The sequence below is a fragment of the Furipterus horrens genome, unplaced genomic scaffold (assembly GCF_987537825.1).
Source record: "Furipterus horrens unplaced genomic scaffold, mFurHor1.1.pri manual_scaffold_4, whole genome shotgun sequence".
Lineage (NCBI taxonomy): Eukaryota > Metazoa > Chordata > Mammalia > Chiroptera > Furipteridae > Furipterus > Furipterus horrens.
In genome coordinates, this window is record NW_028327174.1 from 194,592,134 (window position 1) to 194,617,779 (window position 25,646).

Sequence of the window (25,646 nt, forward strand, 5' to 3'; positions counted from 1 at the left end):
TCCGGCGCGGAGTTGGAGAGCGCGCAAGGTTCCGGCAGTTTGCATCGCGCACCCTGCAGCCGCGCCGCAGCACCATGAGCCGTGAGTTCCCGCCCGGTGCCCCGAGTCCTCTTTGCCTCCTCCTGGAGCCCTGAGTGACAGGCTCAGCCCTTCATCTCTCCCCCCGCAGGGCAGAGCCTTCCGCTCCGGTTCCTGCTGCTGCTGTTGACGCCCCTGGTCCTGCTCGCGGACCCCCGGGAGCCCGCGCCAGGTACGCGGCCCCCTCCCTGCCCCCGGAGAGACCCTGGTCCTGACCCTCTGGCCTGCCTCCTCTTCCTTCTCTCCCTTCTGGCTGGTCCAGCTTCCCCTTTCGGCTCGCGGTGCCGGGAGGAGGGAGGGGGCCCTCTGAAGACCCGGGGGGAATGTGGCCTGTGCTGAGGGTGGAGGAGGGGGAGGCTACAGGGTTCTTTTGCGGGGCAGGGCAGACTGGAATCTCGTGCCAGTTTGGGAGATGGGACAGTTCCTCTCCAGTCCCCTCATCTGTCCTGGGCCCCCAGCTCCCCAACAATACCTGTTTCCTGTGGGGGCCTCTTTCGGAGGAAGCATCGGAAACTATCGAGGGAAAAGGGGGCTGCCTAGTTCCCGTTCTCCAGCCTCTCACTTTCTGGGGACCCATCCAGATTCCCAGACCCAGTGAAGAAGTTCTCCTCTGGTGAGGGCCCTGGCGCACCACCCAGAGCTGGTTTCTTCCCGGGAGGTTTAAATCCTCTCGCATGAGGTCCCCACTGGGCAGATGAGGAAAGTGAGGCTCAGGCAGGCGCCATAACTCCCTCAAGCTCACGCAGTACACGCTGGGCTCAGGGTTTGAACCCTTGGATCTTTCTGACTTTAGGAATTTCACCAGCTCTTTGCACAGAGTCCCCCTTGCCCCCTCCCCCCTCAGTGAACTGGTTTCACCAACCCAGAGGTCATGGGGTGTCCTGTAAAATCCCCACACCCCGGCCACCACCATGCATGTCTGATGTCCCAAGTGAAAGAATTCAGATCCTCCCTCAGCCAACCTCCCTCTGCCAGTTTACTGCTTCTCTGTGTGCGTGTGCACGTGCGTGGCACACACGTGCGAGGCCTGGACATAGTTTTCCCCACCCCCGCCCTGTGGGATCCATCCCTCTCTGGATCTCCATTTCCCATCTGGACAATGGGGGTTTGAGAGGCTGGGAGTGGGGAGCAGGGTCTGAGCTTTCTGCTGTGATGCTACAGACTTGGTGCTCGGAAGAGAGAGGGCTGTGAGTCAGACCAGGTTTCCTGGGGGAGAGGGTTCGAGTGGGTGGCATTTGGGGAAGCCAAGGAGAGAATGGAGAGGGCTCCAGGGATGAGTTTGGGTGTAAGCAGAGGCCTAGTTTGGGGGAAGGAGAGGAGGAAGACTCATGTGGCCAGCTCTTGACAGCTGACAAAGCCCAGCCTGTGGATGTTCACTTCGGTACTTACAATAGCCTTGGGGGTGTGATAATCCCATTCTAAAGAAGGGGCTCTGGGGCCCAGAGGGGTGAACCCATTTGCCTGAGACCCTGAGCACAGTGCGGGGGCTGGTCAGGTCACCCCAGGGACCAGTCTTGTCAACTCCTGGGTCAGCCCTATTTCCTCGGAGACCCCATCCAGGGCCCTGGGGTAACCAGGGCTGGCCAGCCTGTCTTCCTGTCTCTGTTCACTAAGGCTCAGTGAGTCATGGTTTATGCCTTTTTTTTTTTTTTTTTTTTTTTTTTGCCTTTTCTACTACTTTATATCATTATATGTTTTAACAAAATGGGTTTTTTAAAATTCCATCCATAAATGTTCTTGAAAGTTTGCTTTCTGCTGATGTTCGGCAGGCGCTGAGACCCAGAGCTGGGGGGAGCTCACGGTCCAATGGGAGAGACAGAGATGCCAACAGGCTGCCATCCAAGGGGGTCAGGGCCATGGCTGCAGGGCGCAGGGAGGGAGCAGTTGCTTCTCAAGTGGAGGGAACCCAGGGAGGCTTCTTGGTGACGTGGCCTCTGAGGAGGTGGTGAATGGGGGGAAGTACTGTGAAGCTTTACTGTGAAACTCTGTGAGGGTCTTTTTTGTAGCAGCACAGGAGCTGAAGCCTACAGGTCTGACCTCTGGGAAGCAGACGGGAGCTTTGGGGGCAGTGGAAGGTGCTGGCTGCCAGGGCCTTTGAATGCAGGGCCTTGGGCCTGAGGGTCCCTGGCGGAGGGTTGGGTGGATGACTTGGGGGTGACGCTGGAGGCAGACACCATCAAGGAGGCTGCTGCAAGGGTCAGAGAAAGAATGGGTGACAAGCCGAGTGCAGGGCAGAAGGTTTGGGCTCTACTTCCAAGTGTATGAATGAATTGAGGTCCTAGATGCCTGCGCATCAGGCCTGGAAAGCTGAAGTCTGTATTTGTCCCCAGAGGGGCAGCAAAGGCTGATCCCCCATGAGATGAGGGCTGCGGACACACCTGGGGACAAGTGTCAGGGGCGAATGTTGCTTTTGCCTCTTGTATGGTGGCAGAGGTGGAGTCCAGGTTGGAGGGCAAGGCTGTGCTGGGGGACCCTTCATGCTCAAGTTCATTCCCTCCAGCTCCTGACATTGACTCAGTGGGTTCTCCTCGATTAGGCGTAGGGCACAACCTTGGTGTCAGGGGAAGATCCTTGAGACCAGCTAACCCTGGCACATGGGGTGGTAACCCAGCCTATACCGAGGTCTCCCTGCTACTCACCACCAGCCGCCTCCTATCTGTAGCTCCAGCTGGGTCTGTGGCTGCAGACCCAGATGTGGCTTCCTCTCCAGCTGCGCTCCTCCAGCTGCGGTCCAGCTGAGGGGCCTGGGGTGGTGGTGCCTGGCCCCTGGCTGCTGACCTGTCTGGGTGTAGGGGCTGGAGCCCAGGTCTGGCTAGTGGATCCTTTTATTCTCTATGGCTGCCAAGCCCCTGGAGTTTCTCTAAATATTATTCTTAGGGGATTTCATTCCAGCCTCTTGCTGCCTGGAACCTCTGCATCCTGGAGGACTTGGTGTTCCCCGACTGTGTCCAGAGCTCTGATTCCTGGGCTGAGGAACATTTCCTTGTCTGAATCCTCAGAAGGTTCTGGAGCCAGGCTTTCCAGGACAGTCCTTGTCTGTGGGAATGTGTGCCCTCTGGGCCTGCTGATCAAACTCACCTCTGGGGTGGCCTGAAGACCCAGTGAGGGCAAGTTGTAAGGTTCTCTGCTGACGGCATGGGAATCACATCAATGTGAATAATGAAGACAGATAGATTGTCTCCACCCAGACCAGAGAAGAAGGGACAGGGGGTATAAAAGGAAGTCTTCTCAGAGCCCATCTGCTCCATCCTCTGGGATACACAGAAAAATAAAGTTCAGAGGGTGGAAGGGACTTGCCCAAGGACACAGAGCCAGCAAAGAACAGCTACTCTCCAGCACGTCTCCCAGCACCTACTTGGTGCCTGGCCCTGCGCTGGGTGTGGGAACTCAGCCCGGGCATTCGACTTGGTGCCTGCATCTCCCCAGTTCTCTTTCTTGATGGTCTGTTATACAAGGTGTCCTCCACTGAGCCCAGAACTGGGCTGGCATGAAAGCATGCAGGATTCAAGGCAGACTGAAGGGAGGCCTTCCTTAGCTCTGGTTGTGACAGGGGATGGGGATCTCTCAGAGGTTTTTGTTTCATTCATTTAGGATTTTCAGGTCCACCTCAAAGGAAGGGTGACAAACCTACCCCCTGGGATCATTCCCAGCCTGTGGATCAAAGTGACTCTTCCTCCCCATCCCTTCTCCAAATCCGGGCCTGGAAACCTCTAGGAGGAGGAAGGGAAGGGAAGAAAAGGGGTTCAAGTCTTGGCACTGTGACTTTGAAACAGAGGGCCTTGGGTGAGCTCCCGCCTCTGGAGCCTCAGCCTCCAGCCTCGCATTCCTCTTGTGTGCAGTAGGGAGGTCTCACCCCCCCTTTCTAGGGAGTGCTAAGCCGAGAAACCTGAGTGGTGAATGTGCAGTGAGAGCCCTGGCTTCCTCGACCTACCGAGACAGTCCAGCCGTGGTCGGGTTCACCCCTGGGAAAGTGGCTCCTAGTTTCTTCTCTGCCCACCCTGACACCCCAAAGACTACTGTTGTCCTTGCTGGGGAGAACTTTTCCTCCCCTGGGGCAGCTGCTGTTTATGGAAAGATCCGGAGAGGAGGAAGGGAAAGTTGGACAGCCGGCCTGGGGGGAGGAGCCTCGGTTCTCACCCGGCCTCTCCCTGCAGGATAGGCATTTTTCTGCTCCTGCCGGGGCAGGACTCAAGGGCTACCAGGAAGCTTGCAAGCTCAGTTCCTAGCCAGCGGCCCTGGGCTGGGAAGATGAAAGGTCTCTTTGGCAAAGTTTGAGGTAGCATGTTTCCCAGCTTCATTTTATTAATTCCACAAGCTTTTGTTGAGATCTGGCCAACCCATCTGGATCCCCGGGCGGCTGGATCTCTCCAGGACGTGGGCTGAGCTCCAGCTGTGTGTCTGCAGGAGAGAGTCGGGGAAGGTGTGACCTCTTCTCTTGGGGGCCTGAGGTGGAGAAGAGAGGGTTGGGTCGGCACAGGGAGCCAGGGTGAGAGGCAGTGGGCGAGTTACTTTCAGGGGAGGTGTCCGATGGAGGCAAGTTGTGGGCCCAGTTGGGAGGGGCAGGTAGACCTGGAGGGGATTTGCTAGGGAGGAGTGGCAGTCTGGGCAAAGGAAGGAGAAGAGCTTTTGACTTTGGAACTAAGGCACAGGGCTGCCACAGAATGAGCAGGAAAGAACTCTTGAGATCCTTTCGAGATCTCTCTTCGGGGAGGAATGGGGAAACTGGCCCACTGGGTGGTGGAAGGACCGGGGCTGAGACTCCGGAGAACCGAAGCAACAGCCTTTTCTGTTTTCTCTCTCCCCTACCAAGGGTTGAAGGAAGGGATCCATCATTTTTGTTCAGGGACACCAGCTCCCTCCCCTAAATCAGGCTGAGAAGGAACCAGCCAGCTCTTACTTCCTCCTGGTTGTTTTTCGTTCCCACCCTAGTTAATTTTTTTTTCCCCTCTACCTGCTCCCTCTGAAGCCATTTTATGAACTGTCATGTGCCACCTGAGCCTCCAGTAAAACCCAAAACAAGAAAAAAAAAAAAAAAAAAGGCAGGTGAGCAGTGTCCTAAGCAGTGTCCTGAGCAGGAGGGACCAGTGAGGAGAGTTCCGTACCCCTGGGCCTGCTTGGCTTTTCTGGGCCTGTGGTTGTGGGAGCGGGAGGCTGAGTCCTGCCAGGTTCCTGCCCTGGGTTCTGCCCTCCAGTCTGCCTGTGTCCTTCTGATAAGGCCTTTTGTCCAGCCTTCTTTCCTTTCCATAGGCCCCTCCTTTCTGTACCCCTGCAGGGGTCACAAAGGTGCCATTGTGGGGAAGTGGGGAGTCGCCAGGTTTTAAGCAAAATTATTTGCATGATTCTTATGATTTGTTTCTTGCTCACTCGCTCCGTGTGCACTTGTGTGTGTGTTGGGGGGGAGTTGGGGGGTGGTGGCGCTGGGGGCCCTCTCTGATGTGGGGGCCAGGAGGACCCTGCTGCCCAGGCCTCATGCTGAGAAGTGAGGAGGGGTCAGGCCGTGCCAGGGTCATGCCCTCTAATCACAGCACCCCGAGCTGACTTCCCCGGCTTCTCCTACCTTTTGTTATCCTCTTGACCCCTATAATCAGTTGTACAAAGAATGCAAGTTCCCTGTAACATTGGCTCTGGGTCCAGATAAGAAAGTATGTTTGCAGAGGGGAGCCTGGTGTTTTCTCTGGGAGGCCGGGGAAGGAGCTCCTGCCAGGAGCCAGGAGCCAGGAGTCCTGGGTCTGTAGGAGGGCCCTGCTCCAGTCTGTGTCCTTGGCCAAAGCTCTGCCGAGCTCTCTGAGCCTCGGGGTCCCTGGCTGAGCAGCGAATGAGCAATGTGTGAGCTCTAAGGAGTCTGACTTTGCTCTTGAAGAATTGTTGAAGCAGTGATGATTCGAGCAAGGGGACTGGTGGGTGAGACCTGGGTTGGACACAGGAGGGACTTCCTGGAGAGGTTTTCTCCAGGAGGCAGGGGTTGATGCCAGAGCTCCATACTCACCCCCTCAGTAGATTTTTTCAGCCACATGTCTCCTTTCGCCTGGTCCCTGACCTACCAGAAGATCCTAGAGCCCAGACCCACCTCCCTTCTCCGCCACTCCCCACCCTCGCCGAGTGGGCCAAAGCTGGGCCTGTCAGGAATGGGAGCTGAGAGAGCTGAGACTCCCCTCATACCTGTACTCTGTCTGCAGGGTTCTGGGAAATGTCTTACCTTGATCTTGATTGCTGAGTCTGTGAGGAGGGCAGGCAGTGAAGGGATGGGCAGTTGATCTGATGTGACTTGCTGGGTGACCCACCTGGGTTTTCCCTTATCTGGCCTGTTCCCCATCTGCAAGTGAACATTGTGATAGCTGCTTGTTTTCTCTTTTGCAAAAATAGAGGGCTGGTGGGCGATCTCATTCTCCTAGTGTCCAGGTGCCCTGAAGTTGGGGGTGGGTCTGGGAGAACCCCCGCTTCCTTGCCCCTTTCTGAATTCCACAAACCCTGCCCTGGGTGCTGGGCTTGGCAGGAAGTGAACTCTCTAGAAGCCTGTGGCTGCAGGGTCTTATCAACTATTTCCTAGCCTTCAGTGCTGCAGCCTGGGGCCTGGGCTCATCCCCTGCCCCTCTGCCCCTCCTCCCCTGGCAGTTGGTGGCAGCAGGGAAGGAGGGGGGAATTCCCCTGGGGCCCTGATGGGGGCCACATTGGAGACCGGGAGCAGGGCCTAGAAGCAGCAAGGCCAGGGGCTTTCTGCTCAGAGCTGTGGGAACAGAGAGGGCCTTTTGGGGAACACTGAAGTCCAGTGAGCTAGGACAGAGCTGCCACTTGAGTCCATGCCTCTGGCTCTCACGAGAGGTCACCCTAGGGCAGTCTCTGATCTCTGTTTCTCATCCACAGTGAACCCCTGTTGTTACTACCCATGCCAGCACCAGGGCATCTGTGTCCGCTTTGGCCTTGACCGCTACCAGTGTGACTGCACCCGCACCGGCTACTCCGGCCCCAACTGCACCATCCGTGAGCTGGGCCTCCAGCCCCGACTCCTTCTATCTCGGCCCCTCCTGCTTCCCTGGGCTCGTCCTCTGAGACGCCCACATCCTGCCCTCATTACTGGCCATGGTCTCATTCTCTTTCCTTGCCTGGTTTTGATATCTGACACCCCCCTGACCTCAGTCCTCACTCCCTGGTTCTGGGCTCTGTGCTGAGTCTCCACTGCCCAGCCCCAGCCTCATTCCTTGGCCCTGGCCCCGGCCCCTGTCCTCACTCCTGGTTCTGGCTCTGTCATGTGTCCTCACTCCCAAGTACTCATCCTTGTTCCCACCCCAGGTGTTCTACCCTGTGCCATCCTGGCCTTTGTTCCCAGTTCCCATCTCCCACTCTGGCTACGCCTGGTCCTGCCAGGAGGCTCCACTGAGTGTCTCCCACTACCCCTACAGCTGAGCTGTGGACCTGGTTCCAGAGTTTATTGCGGCCCAGCCCCTCCTTCACCCACTTCCTGCTGACACATGGGCGCTGGTTCTGGGAGTTTGTCAATGCCAGTTTCATCCGTGAGATGCTCATGCGCCTGGTACTCACAGGTGGGTGGGGGACAAGCAGCCCCCAATCTGGGGGAGCAAGAAATCCTGCCAGTTCTTGGAATTCTTGGCATCTGATAAGGGCTGTGGGTGGGGAGACTCTGTGATGCCAGATAAAACAAGTCCAACTCAAGAGAAGGTGGGGCAGGGGGTATGATGGGGGGTGGGAACCCCCTTGTCACTATTATCTTTGTCCTTTACAGTGCGTTCCAACCTTATCCCCAGCCCCCCCACCTACAACATAGCACACGACTACATCAGCTGGGAGTCCTTCTCCAATGTGAGCTATTACACGCGTGTTCTGCCCTCCGTGCCCCAGGACTGCCCCACTCCCATGGGGACCAAAGGTAATGGAGGTGGGGTTAGGGGGCTGGGGATCGCAGGAGTTGCTCAGTTCTGCTCTTTGAGAAAAAGCATAAAGAAGAGTTATTGATCCATTTCACAGATAGGTGGACCAAGGCAAGACATATGACATATACTCAGAACCAGGGATGAGGACAGGGGTGGAGAATGAGAACAGGGAAGGGTGGTGGAGGGTCTCATCTGAGGTCACCTGGGAAGTCACTGGCAGAGTCAGACGAGTGTTACTGTGTCTCTAGGGTGCCTCTTTGCCCCAATCTAGTCTACTGAAGGGGGAGAGGGGTCCTGCTGGGATGGGAGTGACTTAAGAGTTTAAACAGAGGAGGGAAGTAATAGTGTGCTTTTTATTTGGTTCTTCACTAATATAAATAAATAGCTTTACATGCTTTATCAGTGCAGTTTACATATAAAGTCAGCTTTTTTTTTTTTTTTTTTTGGTTTTTTTTTTTTTTTCAGATTTAATGTGTTTTATTGATTAAAATATTACATTTGTGCCAATTTCCCTTCCCTCTGCTCCCCTCCACCCGGTGGCCCCCCTCCCTCCAGCTGTCCCCCCCTTTTAGATTATGTCCATTAGTTGTGCATACAGTTCCTCCCAACCTCTCTCCGTCTATTCCATTCCCTCCTACCATGATCCCCAATTCCTATATCATCTCCCTCCCTCTCCCCACTCCCCCTCCCTGTTGACCTCCCCCCACTATGCTTCCCTTACCCACAGTTCCTTTTCCACTCTCGTTGCCTATTTAGTTTGCCTTTGTTTCATCTCCCTAGCTTCTGTTTTTTAAACCAGTCCCTTTAACATCTCATATAACAGTGGTTTGGATCTAATGAACTCTTTCAGTTTTATTTTGTCCTGGAAACACTTTCTCTGTCCTTCTATTCTGAATGACAATTTCGCTGGATAGAGTATTCGTGGTTGTAGGTTTTGGATTTTCATTACTTTGAATATTTCTTGCCAGTCCCTTCTTGCCTGTAGGGTTTCCCTTGAGAAGTCAGCTGATAGTCTAATTGGGACCCCTTTGTACATAATTCTTTTCTTCTCTCTTGCTGCTTTTAAGATTCTCTCTTTATCTTTAATTTTTGACATTTTGATTATAATGTGTCTTGGAGTGGTTCTCCCTGGGTCCAGTCTCTTGGGAACTCTCCTTGCTTCCTGGACCTGCAAGTCTATTCCCTTCCCCAAGTCTGGGAAGTTCTCCTTTATTATATTTTCACTCAATTTTTCAAGTTCTAGTTCATCTTCCTCATTCTCTGGCAAACCAATGATTCTTATGTTGGGCCTTTTATAGCTGTCCCAGAGGTTTCTGATCCTCTCATTGTTGCTTCCCATTTCCTCTCGCTGCATTGGTTGACTGCTTGTTCCTTCTCCATATTCCAGTTTGTTGAAATGAACTCTGGATTCCTCACCATCTGTCTCGTATGTGGTTTTGTTCCTTTCGTTATGAAAGTTTTTCGCTTCTTTCATATCTTTTTCCTGCTCTTTTGTGAATTCTGTAAGCCACCTGTTAACAATGGCCCAGAACTGAGCCTCTGACAGGTTTCTTATCTGTTCATCTGTCAGGTTCTCTATCTGCTGCCTGGTGAGCTGTGCCACCGGGATCTCTATATTTGTCTGCCTCATTTTGACAGATGCGTTTTGTTTTCCTGGGCCAGCTGTCCGGGGCGGTGCCTGTGTACGCGTCACAAATTAGCGACCGACCGGTGCCTGTCTGCGACCTATTTCGCAGCCCTGTGGTGCTTTCTTTGGGGGCGGGGGTCCAAGATGGATTCACACAGTTATTCAGCTAGGAGACCGGGATCCGTCTTCCCGCCCCCCTGGGCCTCACTGTTCAAGGCGATGCTGCGGCTGCTCCCCAGCGCCCGGAGTCGCGCAAGCCAGGGGCTTGATTGGAGTCGCGCACGCCAGGGGCTTGATTGCCTCCAGGATTTTTCGCCGCCCCGCCCGCCGCTCCGCAAACAGCTTTGCCTTCTTTAACTCTTACCTGCCCAAATGGCACCGCTGGTTTATAACTTCATATGTTGGGCTTCCGTGTAGTTTTATTTTCTGGAATTTCTAGTTATCCTTTGTTTTGAAGTAGTTGTATTCCTCTATAGTTGTAGAGGGAGACCTAGCGTGTCCGTCTAAGCCTCCATCTTGGCCGGAAGTCAAGTCAGCTTTTTTTTTTAGTTGCCCAAACCCCTTTCAGTCATTGGCAGGGGTCTTTCTTCTAAGACCTTCTTCCCACTCCACTCCTGACTGTCCAAAACCTGAGAGTTGACCCAGTTCAGAGCCATCATTTCAGCTTCAAGTACAGAGAGGGCAAGAGAGGCATCAGTCCGCCACTGCCATCACTCCAGTTCCCACCACATGGTGTCGCTGTTGAGCCCTGGTCCTGCGCAGCCCCAGGGTTGGGTGCTTTCCCAGGTTCAAAACGTGCAAACGCATAGATGCCCTTGCCTGGGCCTCAAGGGCACTGTGCCGATGGTTTGCACTTGTGTGTAACTACCATTCCCCAGGCACGACCATTCTGCCAGTGCAGCTGGGTCTCACAGAGCTCCTGGACTCTGCCAACACTTTGCTGGCACGTGTCCAAGTTCCCTTTTGGGAGTGCTCAATATCCTTTCCTGCTAGAGGAAGCCAGTCAGCCATTTCAATCCAAAGAACTAGTCTACTGGTCTTGAATCTTTAACACTGAGCCTCCCATGAGGTGTTAGGAAAAGATGCCTTTAACCAGAACACAAAAATTCAATTATTCCTTTCTGCGAGGGCATTGGGTACCAACTCATCTGATACCGTTGTAATTAAGGAAGGCCTCTTAACATTTACCCTCATAATGATAGACTTGCTTCGTAGTGACTGTTGTCTTTACTCCAGATATAGACAGACTGGCATCATTTACACTATGTTGGCAAACTCCAGCCTGCAGGCCAAATCCAGCCCAACCCCTGTTTTGTAGATGAAGCTTAAGTGGAACACAGTCACACTCATTAAGTATAGTCTGTGGCTGGTTTCCTGCTACAGTAGCAAAGCTGTGTAGGTGTGACAGAGACCGTGTGCTGGCAAAGCCTCACATAGTGTCTATCTGGACGTTTTACAGGAAAGGTCTGCTGACCCTTGATTTAAGAGATCCCACCTCACCAGTTCTCTGTCATGCTTACATTATCTCATGCTCTCCTCCAACCTGTGTGTAAGACAGGTGTCATGTCCCTTATGTTAGAGAGGAGGAAGCTGAGGCTCAGAGAGATGAAATGACTTACCTGTGCTCGCATGGTTTGTGAATGTCCTAGCCAGTTTCAAACACAGGGCTGGGGAGTCCAAGTTCTTTTGTTTCTTTGTTTTTTCTTTCTTCCTCCTTTTACATTAACTTTTTCAAAATTTCAGACATACACAAAGTTAAGAGGAAAGTAAAATGATCTGTGTAGCCGTCTTCCAGTTTCAAGACTTGTCTACCATTTGCCAATCTGATTTCATGTATCTTCTCTCACGTTATTTTTTATGGGGTATTGAGAAGCAAATTCCAGATACTGTGCCACTTCACCCAGATATACTTCTAGGGTCTCTTGGTCGGGAAAGTGCAAGGGGCCATCTGGTGGGAGGGAGGTGGTCCTGTGGAAGGCGCCCTGGGCTTCCTCCATGGACCAGTTCGGTCTGGTGAGCCCAGAGACCCTGGAGGAAGATGCCAAGAGGAGGCAGCAACTGTTCTTCTCATGGCCCCAACCAGGGAAGAAGCAGCTACCAGATGCCCAGCTCCTGAGCCGTCGCTTCCTGCTCAGGAGGAAGTTCATACCTGACCCCCAAGGTGCCAACCTCATGTTTGCCTTCTTTGCACAACACTTCACCCATCAGTTCTTCAAAACTGCCGGCAAGATGGGTCCTGGCTTCACCAAGGCTTTGGGTCATGGGGTGAGTATCTAGGAGGGGCTCAGGGCTTCTCAGGACCTAACCTAGCATATGCAGATTGTCAGCAGTGGGGCAGGACCTCCTGATAACATGAGTGGACCCTTTCTCCATCCTCAGGTAGACCTCGGCCACATTTATGGAGACAATCTGGACCGTCAGTATCACCTGCGGCTCTTTAAGGATGGGAAACTCAAGTACCAGGTAGCAGTGGGCATGGGGATGGGGCTTTAGGAAGGGCCTTCCACTGAGGTCTTCCCTGGCAGGGGCTGTTGGGGACCCTGGGGAGTGTCCTGAGAGGGCCAGCTGCAGGAGCTGGAGTGTGGGAGAGGAGAGGCAATAAATCCTGGGAGAAGAGGCCAGGCCAGGGATGCAGACAAGGAACAAAAATGGCCTCCGTGTCCTCCTGGGAGGTAGACTTTAGGGCTCAATAGGAGATGTGTATTTCCAGCGTGCCTTTGTTCATTTAATTTTTTCAGCATATTAACTGGGCACTCGATGTGCCTGGCACAGGTTATAGAACAGTGACCATGATAATTATGGGCCCTGCCCCCAAGGAGCTCACAGCCAGTCGGGACCACAGACATAAACACCGGTGCTAGTTCCGTGAGGACTTTCTGTCTGAACTAGCACCGTCCAATAGAAATATGATGTGAACCACAGATGTGATTAAGACTTTTCTAGTGGCCACATTAAAAGAGGTAAAAAGAAATTGACTTTAACAATATATTTCATTTAACCCCATGCATATCCAGAACATTATCATTTCAACATGAAATCAATACCAAGATTAACAAAATATCTCACATTCTTTTTTATGCTAGAACTTAGAAATCTGATCTATATTTTATGCTTACAGTACATCTCAATTTGGCTGCCAAATATTCATTGGGGAATCTCTGATTTGTATTTAGATTTCATAAAATTTACGGTTGAAAAAGTAGATTCACATGTTCTAGTTGTTCCAAGTACACATAAAGATTTTCCTAAATTTAAATCTAAATTATGTAAAATAAAAAAGTCAGTTCTTCATCCACACCAGCCACATTTCTCGGGCTTGGCAGCTACATGTGAAGTGCCTACCATATTGGACCGTGAAAATTGAAACAAACAAACACCAAACAGAAAAGTTCACAGCTGACACTTTAGGGCTAGGAACAGTACTTGGCGCATAGTAGGTCCTCGGTATATAATTACTGAATGAATGAAGAAACTACCGTGTAATCGATTACACTGTTGATAGCTGCCGCCAAGGGGAGGCCTTGAGAGTGCTCGCAGGACAGGGAAGTCTTCCCTAGGGAGTCCCGACTAAGCCAAGAGTTGCGTGAGGTGTGAGGGGAAAGGGGAAAGGGCTTTCCAGGTTAGAGTGTGCCCAGGCTTGGAGAGCGCCTTGGAGGGAGTGAAATTAGGAAGGTGCTCCCAGACACCTGAGCAATTGCAGGTGAGGGTGGAGACGGTTGCGGGGCCGTGTGCAGTATTTCTGATTTTTGCCAAGAGCAGAGAGAGGGCTTGGAAGGGGGTTAAGCCAGGGTGTGATACAAGACGTGGATTTTTGAAAGGATTGCTCTGGCTACAGTGCTGAGAGTGGACTGTCTGGGGACAGGAGGAAGAGTAGGGCCACTTGGGGAGGAGACAGGGTGGAAGACGAGGGTGGCTTGGCAGCTGACAGTGGTAGTGGGGATAGGGGGAAAGTGACCCATCTTAGGAGAGATTTAGGAGGTAGAATCAGCAGGGCTCGGTTGGGGAGGACGAGCAAGTGCCCCGTGTGAGACGCACAGCTTTAAGCCGGAACGGAAGGGTGTCAGTTGTGGTAGGTGCAGGTGCCCTGCCCCATCCCCAGGTTGCCAGGTGGCCCCATCCTGCAGATGCTGGACGGAGAGATGTACCCACCGTCGGTGGAAGAGGCGCATGTGCTGATGCACTACCCGCAGGGCGTTCCACCCCAGAGCCAGATGGCCGTGGGCCAGGAGGTGTTTGGCCTGCTTCCGGGACTCATGTTGTATGCCACGCTTTGGCTGCGTGAGCACAACCGCGTGTGTGACCTGCTGAAGGCTGAGCACCCCACCTGGGGAGATGAGCAGCTCTTCCAGACGGCCCGCCTCATCCTTATCGGTGAGGACTCCAAACCAGCCCTGTCCTGGGAGGTTGTCGTCCCCTCTGTCCTGAGAAGCAGGAGGTGGAGGGAACAGACAGCTGGGATTAGAACCCTAATCTTCTGGTTTCTAACTGTGAGACCTGCAGCAGACCCCTTCCCCTATGCGAGCTTTGGTTTCCAAATCTGGACACTGGGGAAAATGATGGTTGTAAGGACTTGTTGCTATAATGAAAGGGAAAACACTCAACACATAGTAGGCCTTCAGAAAATGAAATGGATGGCTGTGATGGCTGATTATTGGCTGTGTGACTCGCAGCCAATTACAATAGCCATCCCGAGTCTCAGCTTCCTCATTATACTGTACACAGTGACATCCCCAGCTTGTGCAGGTCACACTCTGGCTTCTCTAGCCTTCAGAGATCCTCATATTTCCTGCCCTGCATGTATTTGCCTTCCTGGAGTTTGGTAGATTCTAGGTGACTCAGGGATAGAATATTTTTGTGTCCCCTACGGGGGCGAGTCTGCAGCCTAAAATGTCAGATGGTTTCCTGCCTGGGAGCTTGGCCTCTTACACCCCATCCAGACCGTGTTCACCCTGAGTCACCAGTAACCCCCTCCCCCACCTCTGGCCTTCCGTGGGCATGGCTGGTCCCAATTATAGTGCCTGATTCAATGGAACCTGGAAGAGCCAGGCACCAGGAATAGGTACAGCCTAAAGAAGAAGGAGGGGCTGGTTCTGAAGTCCCAGCATTGCAGAGACCTTGACCAGAGCGGGCATCTCTGTGGCTGGAGGCTGCCCAGCATATTGACTGGTGATAAAGCTGTGACCAAAGGGAATGAAGCTGTATATCCAGCGCTTCATTTAACCCTTCCCGACAACCTTATGAACCAGATACAATTACTCTTATGAGCAATAAGATTCAGGGAGGTCAACTGAATTGTCCAAGACCACTCAGGAGAGGAAGACTTGAACCAGTCTGGCTGCCCCTAAGGTGTATGCTGTTCCCACCGCAGCACAAGGGGAGCTCGTTCCCGAGGGGGGCGGGGTTAGGGGCGGGGTTGGAAGCCTTCGTCTGATCGTTTGGTTTGCGAATGTACGAGTGTGGGGAGGCCATGCTCCGTCACAGCTGCACGTGGCGCCCCTGCTTCTCCCCTATGTGAACGGACTCCCTGTTATGCCAGGCCCTGTGCCGAGCAGTTTCGATGCTTTTATTCTCTACTCCTCCCAAGGACCCTATGCATATTATCGTGCTGATATTATAATATACACGTCACAGGCAGGGCAGGTGGAGTTCAGAGAATTAGGCAACTGGGTCCAAGCGCAGGTGGCTAGGAATGGCGAGGCCAGGATTTGGACCCAGGTCTGCTGACTGAAAATCCAGTGGGTCCCGATCAATGTGCTGAAAACCCATTTGTCTAAGGGCCGATTGGCCACAATATTCATTTCTTTTAATATCTAGATGCCTGGTTTTGATTTTGTTATGGAATGTTCAGTTTGTTTCTTCCCTGGCTCTTTGCTTTGTAGCTGGTTACTGAGGGAGCAGGGGACGCTCTATGCATAGACATTCTGATATATGTAAGACCATGTAAGGACTATGTTTGGGACTAGACTCACCTTTGACCCTCAGTGTCCCTTTCTTGCTGCTGCAGCTTCTTTCACAGGGGTCTCTTCCAAATCCCCCTCCACACCCGAGCCCCGAGAGCCCACACTAGGTTAGCCTCTGCTTTGACATTTCCTGTGGCCTCGCCAATTGCCTTTATTGGGCTGTGGGAGGCTGGTCACCCCCGGGTCACAGAACCAGTCCTCAGACCCTTCTGTGCATGCCCCGGTTACCTGGGCCCACAGACTCCCTTTGGCACGTAGGAGCAGCTGGCCAGTCTTATCTTGGGGCATCGGGCCAACCTGAGACAGAATTCCACTTTCACACCCTGTACCAGGCAGGCAAGGGAACGTAGCCAAATGAAACTCAGCAACAATAACAGCAATAAACAAAATGCAAGCACTTTTCATGAACTGGGCTGCTTCCCAAGCCGGGTGGCTAACTCACTGTGCTCCGCTGACCTTTCTCCAGGAGAGACCATCAAGATTGTGATCGAGGAGTACGTGCAGCAGTTGAGTGGCTACTTCCTGCAGCTCAAGTTTGACCCTGAGCTGCTGTTCAGTGTCCAGTTCCAGTACCGTAACCGCATCGCCATGGAGTTCAACCAGCTCTACCACTGGCACCCGCTCATGCCCGACTCCTTCAAGGTGGGCTCCCAGGACTACAGCTATGAGCAGTTCCTGTTCAACACCACCATGCTGGTGGACTACGGGGTCGAGGCCCTGGTGGACTCCTTCTCTCGCCAGAGCGCTGGCCGGGTAAGCCTCAGAAGAGCCTTGGTGAGGGGCAGGCGGGCTCTGGGCTCTGACAGACCTGGATCCAAACCCCAGTTCTCTTTTCTGAAAAATGGGGACCGTGTCACTCCTACAGGGCGACTGTGAGCCTTCCTTCGTTCATTCTCTTGTCCTTTGTTCACCCAGCAGTACCAGGCATTGCTCCAGCTAACATCATCTGAGCACTGAGTATGCGTTAAATCCTGTGCCAAGTGCTTCTCTGATGTGAATTATTTAAAAAGAAAGAAAGAAGGAAAGAAAGAGAGAAAGGAAGAAAGAAAGGAGGAAAGAAAGGAAGAAAGAAAAAAGAAAAAGCATGTTAGGAGCCACAATCCACAAAAATCCATAAAGCCCACAGTGCTCTGGGGACTCGGAGAGGGGCTTCTGAGCCAGAGGTGGGGACTGTGGATAAATGAAGTCTGAGCAGAGATCTGAAGGATGGATAGGGACCTCCCAGGGAAAGAGGTAGTGTTGATGGCAGGGATGTTGCTTTCCAGATGGAGGGGACAGCATAGCAAAGGCCCAGAGGTCAAGGGCATGGCGATTTGAGGACCAGGAGTACATTCAGAGTAGGGTAATACACGTGAAGGTGCCTGCACATATTAGGTCTTTGTTAAATCATAGGCCACTGTTACGGGCTAAATGTCCTCCCCACCAAGTCATATGTTCAAAGTCCTAACCCCTAGTATCCCAGAATGTGACTGTATTTGGAGACAGGGCCTTTTTAAAAAGTATATTTTACTGATTATGCTGTTACATTTGTCCCAATTCCTTTTCCCTTTGCTCCCCTTCCCTCCAGCAGTCCCACCCCCTTAGTTCATGTCCATGGGTCGTGCATATAAGTTCTTTGGCTTCTCCCTTTCCTATACTATTCTTAACTCCCTCCTATCTATTTTGTATGAACCAATTATGCTTCTTAATCCCTGCACCATTTCCCCATTTCTCCCCCTTCCCCCTCCCCACTGATAAACCCTCTGAATGATCCCCATACCTATGATTCTATTCCTATTCTGGTTGTTTGCTTTGTTTTTGTTCTTATTTTTTAGGCTCTGTTGTTGATAGTTGTGAGTTGGTTGTCATTTTAATGTTCATAGTTTTGATCTTATTCTTTTCTTAAATAAGTCCCTATAATGTTTCATATAATAAGGGCTTGGTGATGATGAACTCCTTTAGCTTCACCTTGTCTGGGAAACACTTTATCTGCCCTTCCATTCTAAATGATAGCTTTGCTGGATAGAGTAATCTTGGTTTTAAGTCCTTGTTTTTCATCATTTTGAATACTTCTTGCTGGTCCCTTCTTGCCTGCAAAATTTCTTTTAGCTGATAGTCTTATAGGTACCCCTTTGTAAGTAACTGTGTTCTTTTCTCTTGGTGCTTTTAAGATTCTCTGTCTTTCACCTTTGGCATTTTAATGATTGTGTCTTGGTGTCGTCCTCTTTGGGTTTAGCCCGTTTGGGATTGTCTGTGCTTCATGGATGTCTATGTCTATTTCCTTTGCCAAATTTGGGAAGTTTTCCTTCATTATTTTTTTGCATAAGTTTTTGATTTATTGCTCTTCCTCTCCTTCTGGCACCCCTGTGATTCAGATGTTGGCACGTTTCAAGTTGTCCCAAAGGTTCCTAAGCCTCTCCTCATTTTTTCAATTCTTGTTTCTTCATTCTGTACAAGTTGACTGTTTATTTCTTCCTTAGGTCCCAAATCATTGATTTGAACCCCACTTTCCTTACCTTCACCATTGCTTTCATGTGGATTTTCCTTCATTTCACTTAGCATAGGCTTCACTTCTTCCCTTATGCATTTGCCGTACTCAAGCATATCTTTCAAGTCTGTGAGCATCTTACAGTGTTTTGAACTCCGCATCTGTTAGGTTGGCTATCTCCTCATCGCTTAGTTCTCCCACCGGAACCTTGATCCGTTCCCTCTTTTGGGTCATATTTCTCTGTCTCCTCATCTTGACAGGCTCCTGTGTTTGTTTGCCTCTGTGTCTTAGGGTAGAGCTGTCGCACCTGATATGTTGTAAGGGAAGGAGCCTTAGGTATTCATCAGTACAGAGTGACCTGTTTCACCACGTTGTGGTGCTATGTGTGGGGGAGGGGCCTGAGAGGGAACAATGCTGCTTGCCCAGCACTTACCTCTTTTCCAGGCACTTCTCCCACTTGCTGTATGTGACTGGCACTTCTCTAGCTTTTGCCTTGGCCGTGGGTCTGCGGATGTTCTAGGACCACGGGGGCCTCTAAACAAGTGGACTCTGCTGAGAGACCAGCAGTTTCTGCCTCCGCCCCAACCCCCACTGGTTTGCACAGTCAGAAGCAATGAGGCTTGATTTTCCCTGGCGCTGGACCCGTGAGCTGTGCGGTCTAGTCTGGTGCTGGGAGCACTTCCCAGGTGTCGATCTTTAATTTATTTAATGTGTGACTGTGCTTTCCACTGACTGGCCACAGCTGCTATCACCGCTGCCACCTCCACACTGCATCCTCTCTACCCCAGCTCCACCCCTCCTATCTGTCAGGATGAGTATTTCTTCTTTATATCTTTGTTTGTTGGACTTCCATGCAGCTCGACTTTCTGGAACTTCTGGTTGTCTCCAGTTTTGAGGTGGTTGTACTCCTTCTTAGTTGTGGAGGGAGACACAGCGTTTCTACCTACACCTCCATCTTGGCTGGAAGTCCCTGGAGATAGGTCTTTAAAGAGGTAATTAAGGTTAAATGGGGTCAATGGGTGGGCCCTGGTCTGATTGGTGTCCTTACTAGAAGAGGAGATATGCACAGAGGGAAGGCATAGGGAGAAGATGGCCATCTCTGAGCCTCAGAATGAAACCAACCCTGCTGATACCTTGACAATGGACTTCTAGCCTCCAGAACTGTGAGGAAAGAAGTTTCTGTTGTTTAAGTTACCCAGTTGGTGGCAACCTGTTATGGTAACCCTAGCAAACTAATATAGCCGTTTCCTCTGGAATTTCTCACCAGCTCCCTCCTGAATCTCCTTGTCCCCAGGTCTGAAAGCTCCCATGTCCTTCATCTCAGCTCCTGTCACCCTCTGTTTCCCTCTAGTCCTTGTCCCTAAGCCCTCTTGTGAAGTGTGGCACCATATGGATTGTGGTTTCCTCCTGGTAATTTGACTGAAATCAGCATATGCTGCCACCAGCAGGCAGCTGCTGGCTGCTTTATGGCCCCTCTTCTCTGTGAGGACCCAGACATGGACAGAGACAATAGCTCTTGTGTGGGGCTGCATGGTTCCCAAAGAATTGTTAAGGAATGACGTGACAAGGCATGTGAAAAGCCCTGCTGTGTTGTGGCACAAGGCAGAAGGGCAACAGAAGCATGTTGACTCTCAGGATATTAAAGAGAGTGTGAGAAGCGATAAAACCAGGCTTCCCTTAATAATCACCACACAAAGCTACAGCCTGGGGTTACCACGGGATAAGTGCTTTGCATACTCTGTCTCGCTTACTTCACAACCATAAAAGGTGGATGCTCTTACCACCCCCATTTTTGTGTAGGAGGAAACTGAGACTTAGTTTCAGTAATTTGTCCAAGGTCCCTGTATTAGTTTCCTAGGGCTGCAAAAGGACCACAAACTAGGTGGCTTTAAACAGCAGAAAGGTATTCTTTCATAATTCTGAAGGCTGGAAGTCCAAAATCAAGGTGGTGGCAGAGCCACATTCTCTCTGAAGGCTCCAGGGGAGACCCTGCTCCCTGCCATTCTCTCAGCTTCTGGAAGCTGCCGGCAATCCTTGTTATTCCTTGGCTTGTAAAGGAAGCATTGCTCCAAAATGGTGTTCTCCCTGTGTCCCTGGTTTTTCTTTTTATCAGGACGTCAGTCGTTGGATTAGGGCCCACCCTACTAGAGTATAACCTCTTACATACGTCCATTGCCAAATAAGATCACATTCCTCATGGCTCTGCAGGTTAGGACTTCAGCATATCTTTTTGGGGCACTAAGCCAACCACAGCGGCCCCACAGCTTGTAAATAGTCAAGCTGGGATTGGTACCAGTTGCTTCTAGCTCTGCTCCAAGGTGTGTGACTTCACCCAAATGTGCTTTTCCTTTTTCCCATCCAATTATACTCATTCAACCTGAATGGAACCTTTCTTAAGCATGAACATTATCAGTTCGTCTTGAACAATAGAGCTTTCTTTAGACCAATGCTCCTTAATAGTTATGAATCAGATTTCTTTTTTTTTTTCTGGAGCCTTCTTTACCTCGCCAGGTAACCTGGGCTTCACAGGATACCATATCACCCCAGTGGTCTTGAAGTTAAACTCCAAGGTTAGTTAAGCTAAATTTGTTGATACATCACAGTTTTCATGGCAAAGATTGCAGCCCTGCCCTCGCTAGCTTATGACCATTGTCTTCCCAGAAGCTTGGCCGAAGGGAGAAGAAATAGCTGCAGTCACCTGCGTTCCTGTCAGTGGCTTTATCTGGTCTGGAAGCAGTGACTTGATACTCCGTCTTCCTGCTTTCTAGCTCTGAGTCCTGGTGGTGGCTGGCTCCTAGGGGTTCAGTTTTTCATCCTGGGTGCTTAGTAAATTTCGTTGCATCTCAATACTAGGAAAGAGGGAATGGAGAGCAATAGAAATAGGTTCCCTGGCAGAATTCCTTAAAAGATGAAACATCCCTGCTTATCCTAGATGAAAACTGTCTTATCCTAGTTAAGGACTGATTGGGAGGGTGACAGACACAACGTCAGTTCTGCCAGGTGTAATTTGAAAACTATCTTAGGAGAGCCCTGTGTGTTGGCCTCTGAAGCTAATAGTCATCCATCCTTCTCTTTCTAACCATTGCAAGCTCCGAGAGCCTTCTGTCATTTCCAGAGAGAGACTGCCTGTGCCTTCTTCTTGAGCTCTAGGCTCATACTGGCCATCTCCTCTGCGAAGTCCTAGTTACTGAACCTAATAGTTCCAGAACTTTCCTTAAGAAGATGTTGGGGGTTCCTACCTAAATTCAAAGGGTTGGGGAAGAATGTGGCTGGTGAGTTACTACAGGGGTCGTCCTGACCCAGTCAACATTTTAAAGAGGAGGAAGCTGAGACTCAGAGGGGGTCCCTGAGGAAGGATGGCAGTGGCACCCCTCGCTTCAGGTCCCCTGCGTGGTGAGGACTGGGCTGAGCTGTGCTCTCTGTCCTCGTTCAGAAAGGACTCCTGGCCTGAAGGTCTTTTTCAGGACACTGTGGCCAGGCTCTCAGACCATAGCTGTGTTTGTCTCTCGGCAGATCGGTGGGGGTAGGAACATAGATCACCACGTCCTGCATGTGGCCGTGGATGTCATCCAGGAATCTCGGGAGCTGCGGCTGCAGCCTTTCAATGAGTACCGCAAGAGGTTTGGCATGAAGCCCTACACCTCCTTCCAGGAGTTCACAGGTGAGCAGCTGTTTCTGGACATGGCCCCTGCCCTCCATGAACCTGCACTAAAATGAGGAAGACACTGAGGAAGCATGTGGCCAGCACTATGACTGGGGTGACAGGGGGGTGGGATGGCCAATAACCCCACTGGGGGAGAGAAGGTGGCTTCTGAGCTGTGTTTGAAGGATAAATAGGGATTTTCTGGGTAAAGAATAGAGGGAAGAGCATTCTAGGGAAAGGAACAGAGAGTAAAAAGCGCAGAGGTCATAAACAATGTGTCTACTAGGGAGAACAGTCAGGTGTATGGCTGGAGCAAGGAGCTTCTGTGGGGGTGGGGCAGGGGTGGTGATGGGAGGTTGGGCCCAAATTGTATAGAATCTTAGATTCCATGCTACAGATTTTGGGTTTTAATCTGTCTAGTGGATTCTAAATACTCATTTATGGACCAGCTACCTAAGAATCACTTAGAAAACCGATTTAAAATACCATGTACTGGATGTCTCTCTGAGAAATTCTGATTCAGTAGGCGTGGGGGTGCCCAAGACTCTGTGTGTGTGTATGTGATTATTGTGGTTTCTGATTCCAGCTATTGAGCAGCCAAATTTGGGAACCCTTGTCACAGATAATGGGGAGCCAGTGAAGGGTTTTGGTAAGGGTGTAACATGACCCATGACTATTCACTAGTGCCCTAGGGAGGGTGGATTTGGGGAAACAGGTAGGGAAGTTCAGTGTCTGTCTCCTGTGACAGTCCAGAGAGACAGAAATAACTCTATCGCTCAATCTCTGTGTGAGCTTGGACAAGTTACATTACATCTCTGAATTCCAGTAGAATGCAGGATCTTAGGCCAGGATAAGGCCTTAAAATCTGCCTGTGAAGGAAACAAGATGGGTAGCTTCTCCCTGCTGTGACGATCAGGTAATTAGGGCACAGAGAAGTAAGATGAGTTGCTCTAGGTCACACGCTGTTTTGTGGCAGAGCCAGGCCCTTGACACCTTCTTCAGTAGCAAATTCCTTCTCTGATGCAGCCCTGGAGAAAGGTCAGGCAGCCAGGCCAGGTTTTAGGACGTGTGCTCAGATTCTTCTTTTTCCCCAGAAAAAGGTGGACCTAGAAGATCCTCCTCCCCTCCAGAGTAACCTTAACGGAGGGCGTCGTGATTCTGACTCCAGCTTCTCCCCCTTGTAGGTGAGAAGGAGATGGCAGCTGAGTTGGAAGAGCTCTATGGAGATATTGATGCCTTGGAGTTCTACCCGGGACTGCTTCTTGAGAAGTGCCATCCAAACTCCATCTTTGGGGAGAGTATGATAGAGATCGGGGCTCCCTTTTCCCTCAAAGGCCTCTTAGGGAATCCAATCTGTTCTCCAGAGTACTGGAAGTCAAGCACATTTGGTGGCGAGATGGGGTTCAACATTGTCAAGACGGCCACACTGAAGAAGCTGGTTTGCCTCAACACCAAGACTTGTCCCTACGTTTCCTTCCATGTCCCCGATCCCCACCAGGATGATGGAGCTGGTGTGGAGCGGCCATCCACAGAGCTCTGAGGGGGCAGGGCAGCAGCATTCTGGAGGCTAGAGTTTTGCACTGGTCTTTCCAGAATGCTGAGGCCAGGGTTAATAGTCTTAAACATTAGGTTTCTAGTTTGGCGTCAAGAGAATCAGGGTTGACATTTAGAACTTGTGTCTTTCACCCATGATCTGGAATGTTGTGGTCTTGTTTGTCATTCTAGAATACTGAATTCCTGATTAACCATCCAGAATGTTAGCAGTGGTTCTCACTGGCATGCCAGAAAACTGGGTTCTTGGTTGACAACCTAGAATGTCAGATTTCTGGTTGATTCGGAATATATGCATTCTAGAATGTGGAGCTCCTGATGAAACCATGTAGAAAGGTACACGGTTCTTACTTTGCATTCTAGAATTCTGGGGACCCCCCCCCCAAGAATGTTGACTTTCTGATTGACAATTCAGAATGTTGTGTTTCTGGTTGCTGATCCAAAATAGTAGTTGGTGTACCAGTTCAGTCCTGATGTGAATGTTTAGAATGTTGATTTGAGTCATTTTCCTGTTCAGGGAGATACCCACAGAGCAGGAGAATCTAATGTCTGACAGGAATGCATTGCCTGAATCTGCTCCTGCACTGAGGGGGCAAGGAGATGGGTGTTCTTTTGGGGACCCTCAACTTAGACCCTGGTCTGAGGACACAGAGAGAACAGGTGGACTCTTTCCAGGCCAGTGGTTGGAAGCTACCAATGCTCTGTCTTCATCCAGGTCTTGACTCAGGGCAGCTGTTTCTCATGAAGTGAATAAAATTCTTTTTCCAAATGGCCTGCTAGGTATCTCTTTGAATCCCATCCCCAGAGGCCGAGGCAATGCTGAAGTGACCTTTCTCCTCCCCACAAGCCAGATAGCCTGGAGGTTGCAGCATGGGGCTTTCCACTGTGGCCTGTCACTGCCTAGATCTTCCACCACCAGTGCATCATTTACCCCATGGCTTAGGCATCACCTCCTCCAAGCTGTTCTCCTAGAACACACAACTCCGCACCCCCAGGAGGTGGAGCATTCAGCTCCCACCGTCTGATGGAAACAGCTTCCTCCCTTACAGAGCAGACAGCAGAGATGAAGGGCATCTGGGTAGCAGAGCACTCACTGGGTGCCAGTTTTACCTGTTTAATTCTCATAAAGGAGATGGTCTAAAAATCCCCATTTCAAAACTGAGGAAACAGGGACTCAGGGTGATCATGGGACATGTCCCCACAGGTGCCAGAGCCCTGCTGGGACTCAGGTCTGGCTGAGCCTAGAGCTATGCTCTACCTCCCCTCCCCTTGCCCTCGCCCGGCTTCCTCTTGTTTCCTGGTTTGGACTCAGTTCCAGACTTGATCTCATCTGTTGGCTCAGAGTCAAAGGCAGAAGATGGGATATAGCCTCCAAATTGCTTGCATGCTATCCATTCAATCACACATATTTGCTTTCTTAACTGTTTACCCCATGCCGATTATTGTCATGGGCTCGGGGCTACTAGAGAGATCAAAACAGACATGGCTTCTGCCAGCATGGAGCTCACATTCCAGTGGGGGTAGAGTGAGGATAAATAAGAAAATAAATGTGATCTCCCTTCTGACTCACTCTGCCCTCCATTGCTTGACTCCTGAGCACATAGACACCCTGTCCACAGCCACACAGAACCCCGTGGCCAGCAAAGAGAGAGAAGAGGTGCATGGGTAAGGTAAGAGGTTAAGAAAGTTCCTTTATGTTCTGTACTCTGGGCTTTAGAGATCCAAGGAGAGAACAATGACCTAGAAATAACGGGGCAAGTTGGGGTCCAAGCTGAGGGTCCTTGGGTCTGGGTCTCTTGTCTTATGGTCCAGAAAGCCCTTGTTTCTCTTGAATTGGCCGGAGCTGCCTCTGTTCCCTTCTGGCCCTGTTGACTGCAGAGGATGCAGTCTTTCCCTACTTTCCCAGTTACTCTGATCTGGAAGGATCCTTAGGGTGCTGGTCAGTGGTCACCAAGGGCTGTTTCTTGTCTTACTTGTCCGTATCTATTTCTCCACTTCTGTGAATACCTCTGCTTTGCCTGAGAATCTACCTCTCTCTTGTTAATTTCAGTCTTGGTGGCTCCAACAGTGACCCCCCCTCTCTCTCCTGGCTGAAAGGTGGACCTGTGAATCAATCCTGGCCAATCAAGCACCCACTCCTGATAAACTGGCCTTGAGGGGAGTTACATGGGGATTGAGATGCCTGACTCTGACTCATCCCCACCCGATAGTTCCTGCTTCCAAGATCACCAGGGAATCCTGAACCTCAAGACTTTAGCTTTTCCTTTCCTCCTTGGAGCTGCTCTTTGAATCCCTCTTTCACTGAAATTGGTCAGAGCTGAGGTCTGTTACTTGCAACCAAACCTAATGGCCACTGACCAGAGGTGACAGAGCACTACAATGGCTCTGGAAGGAATTTTAATCAGTGGAGGCACAACCATACCAGTGTTTTAGG

The 25,646-nt window shown here is 51.0% G+C and overlaps 1 protein-coding gene across 1 annotated transcript; it reads left to right on the plus strand.

Moving 5' to 3' along the window:
- Positions 1-23,981, plus strand: PTGS1 (prostaglandin-endoperoxide synthase 1). The gene is made up of 11 exons (XM_090274681.1): positions 1-81; positions 170-250; positions 6,940-7,056; positions 7,476-7,616; positions 7,817-7,960; positions 11,675-11,856; positions 11,971-12,054; positions 13,716-13,962; positions 16,018-16,304; positions 21,532-21,679; positions 22,846-23,981. The coding sequence occupies exons 1-11, from the start codon at positions 75-77 to the stop codon at positions 23,199-23,201; spliced, it is 1,794 nt and encodes a 597-aa protein (XP_090130807.1). The 5' UTR covers positions 1-74; the 3' UTR covers positions 23,202-23,981.
- Positions 23,982-25,646: the final 1,665 nt, after the last annotated feature.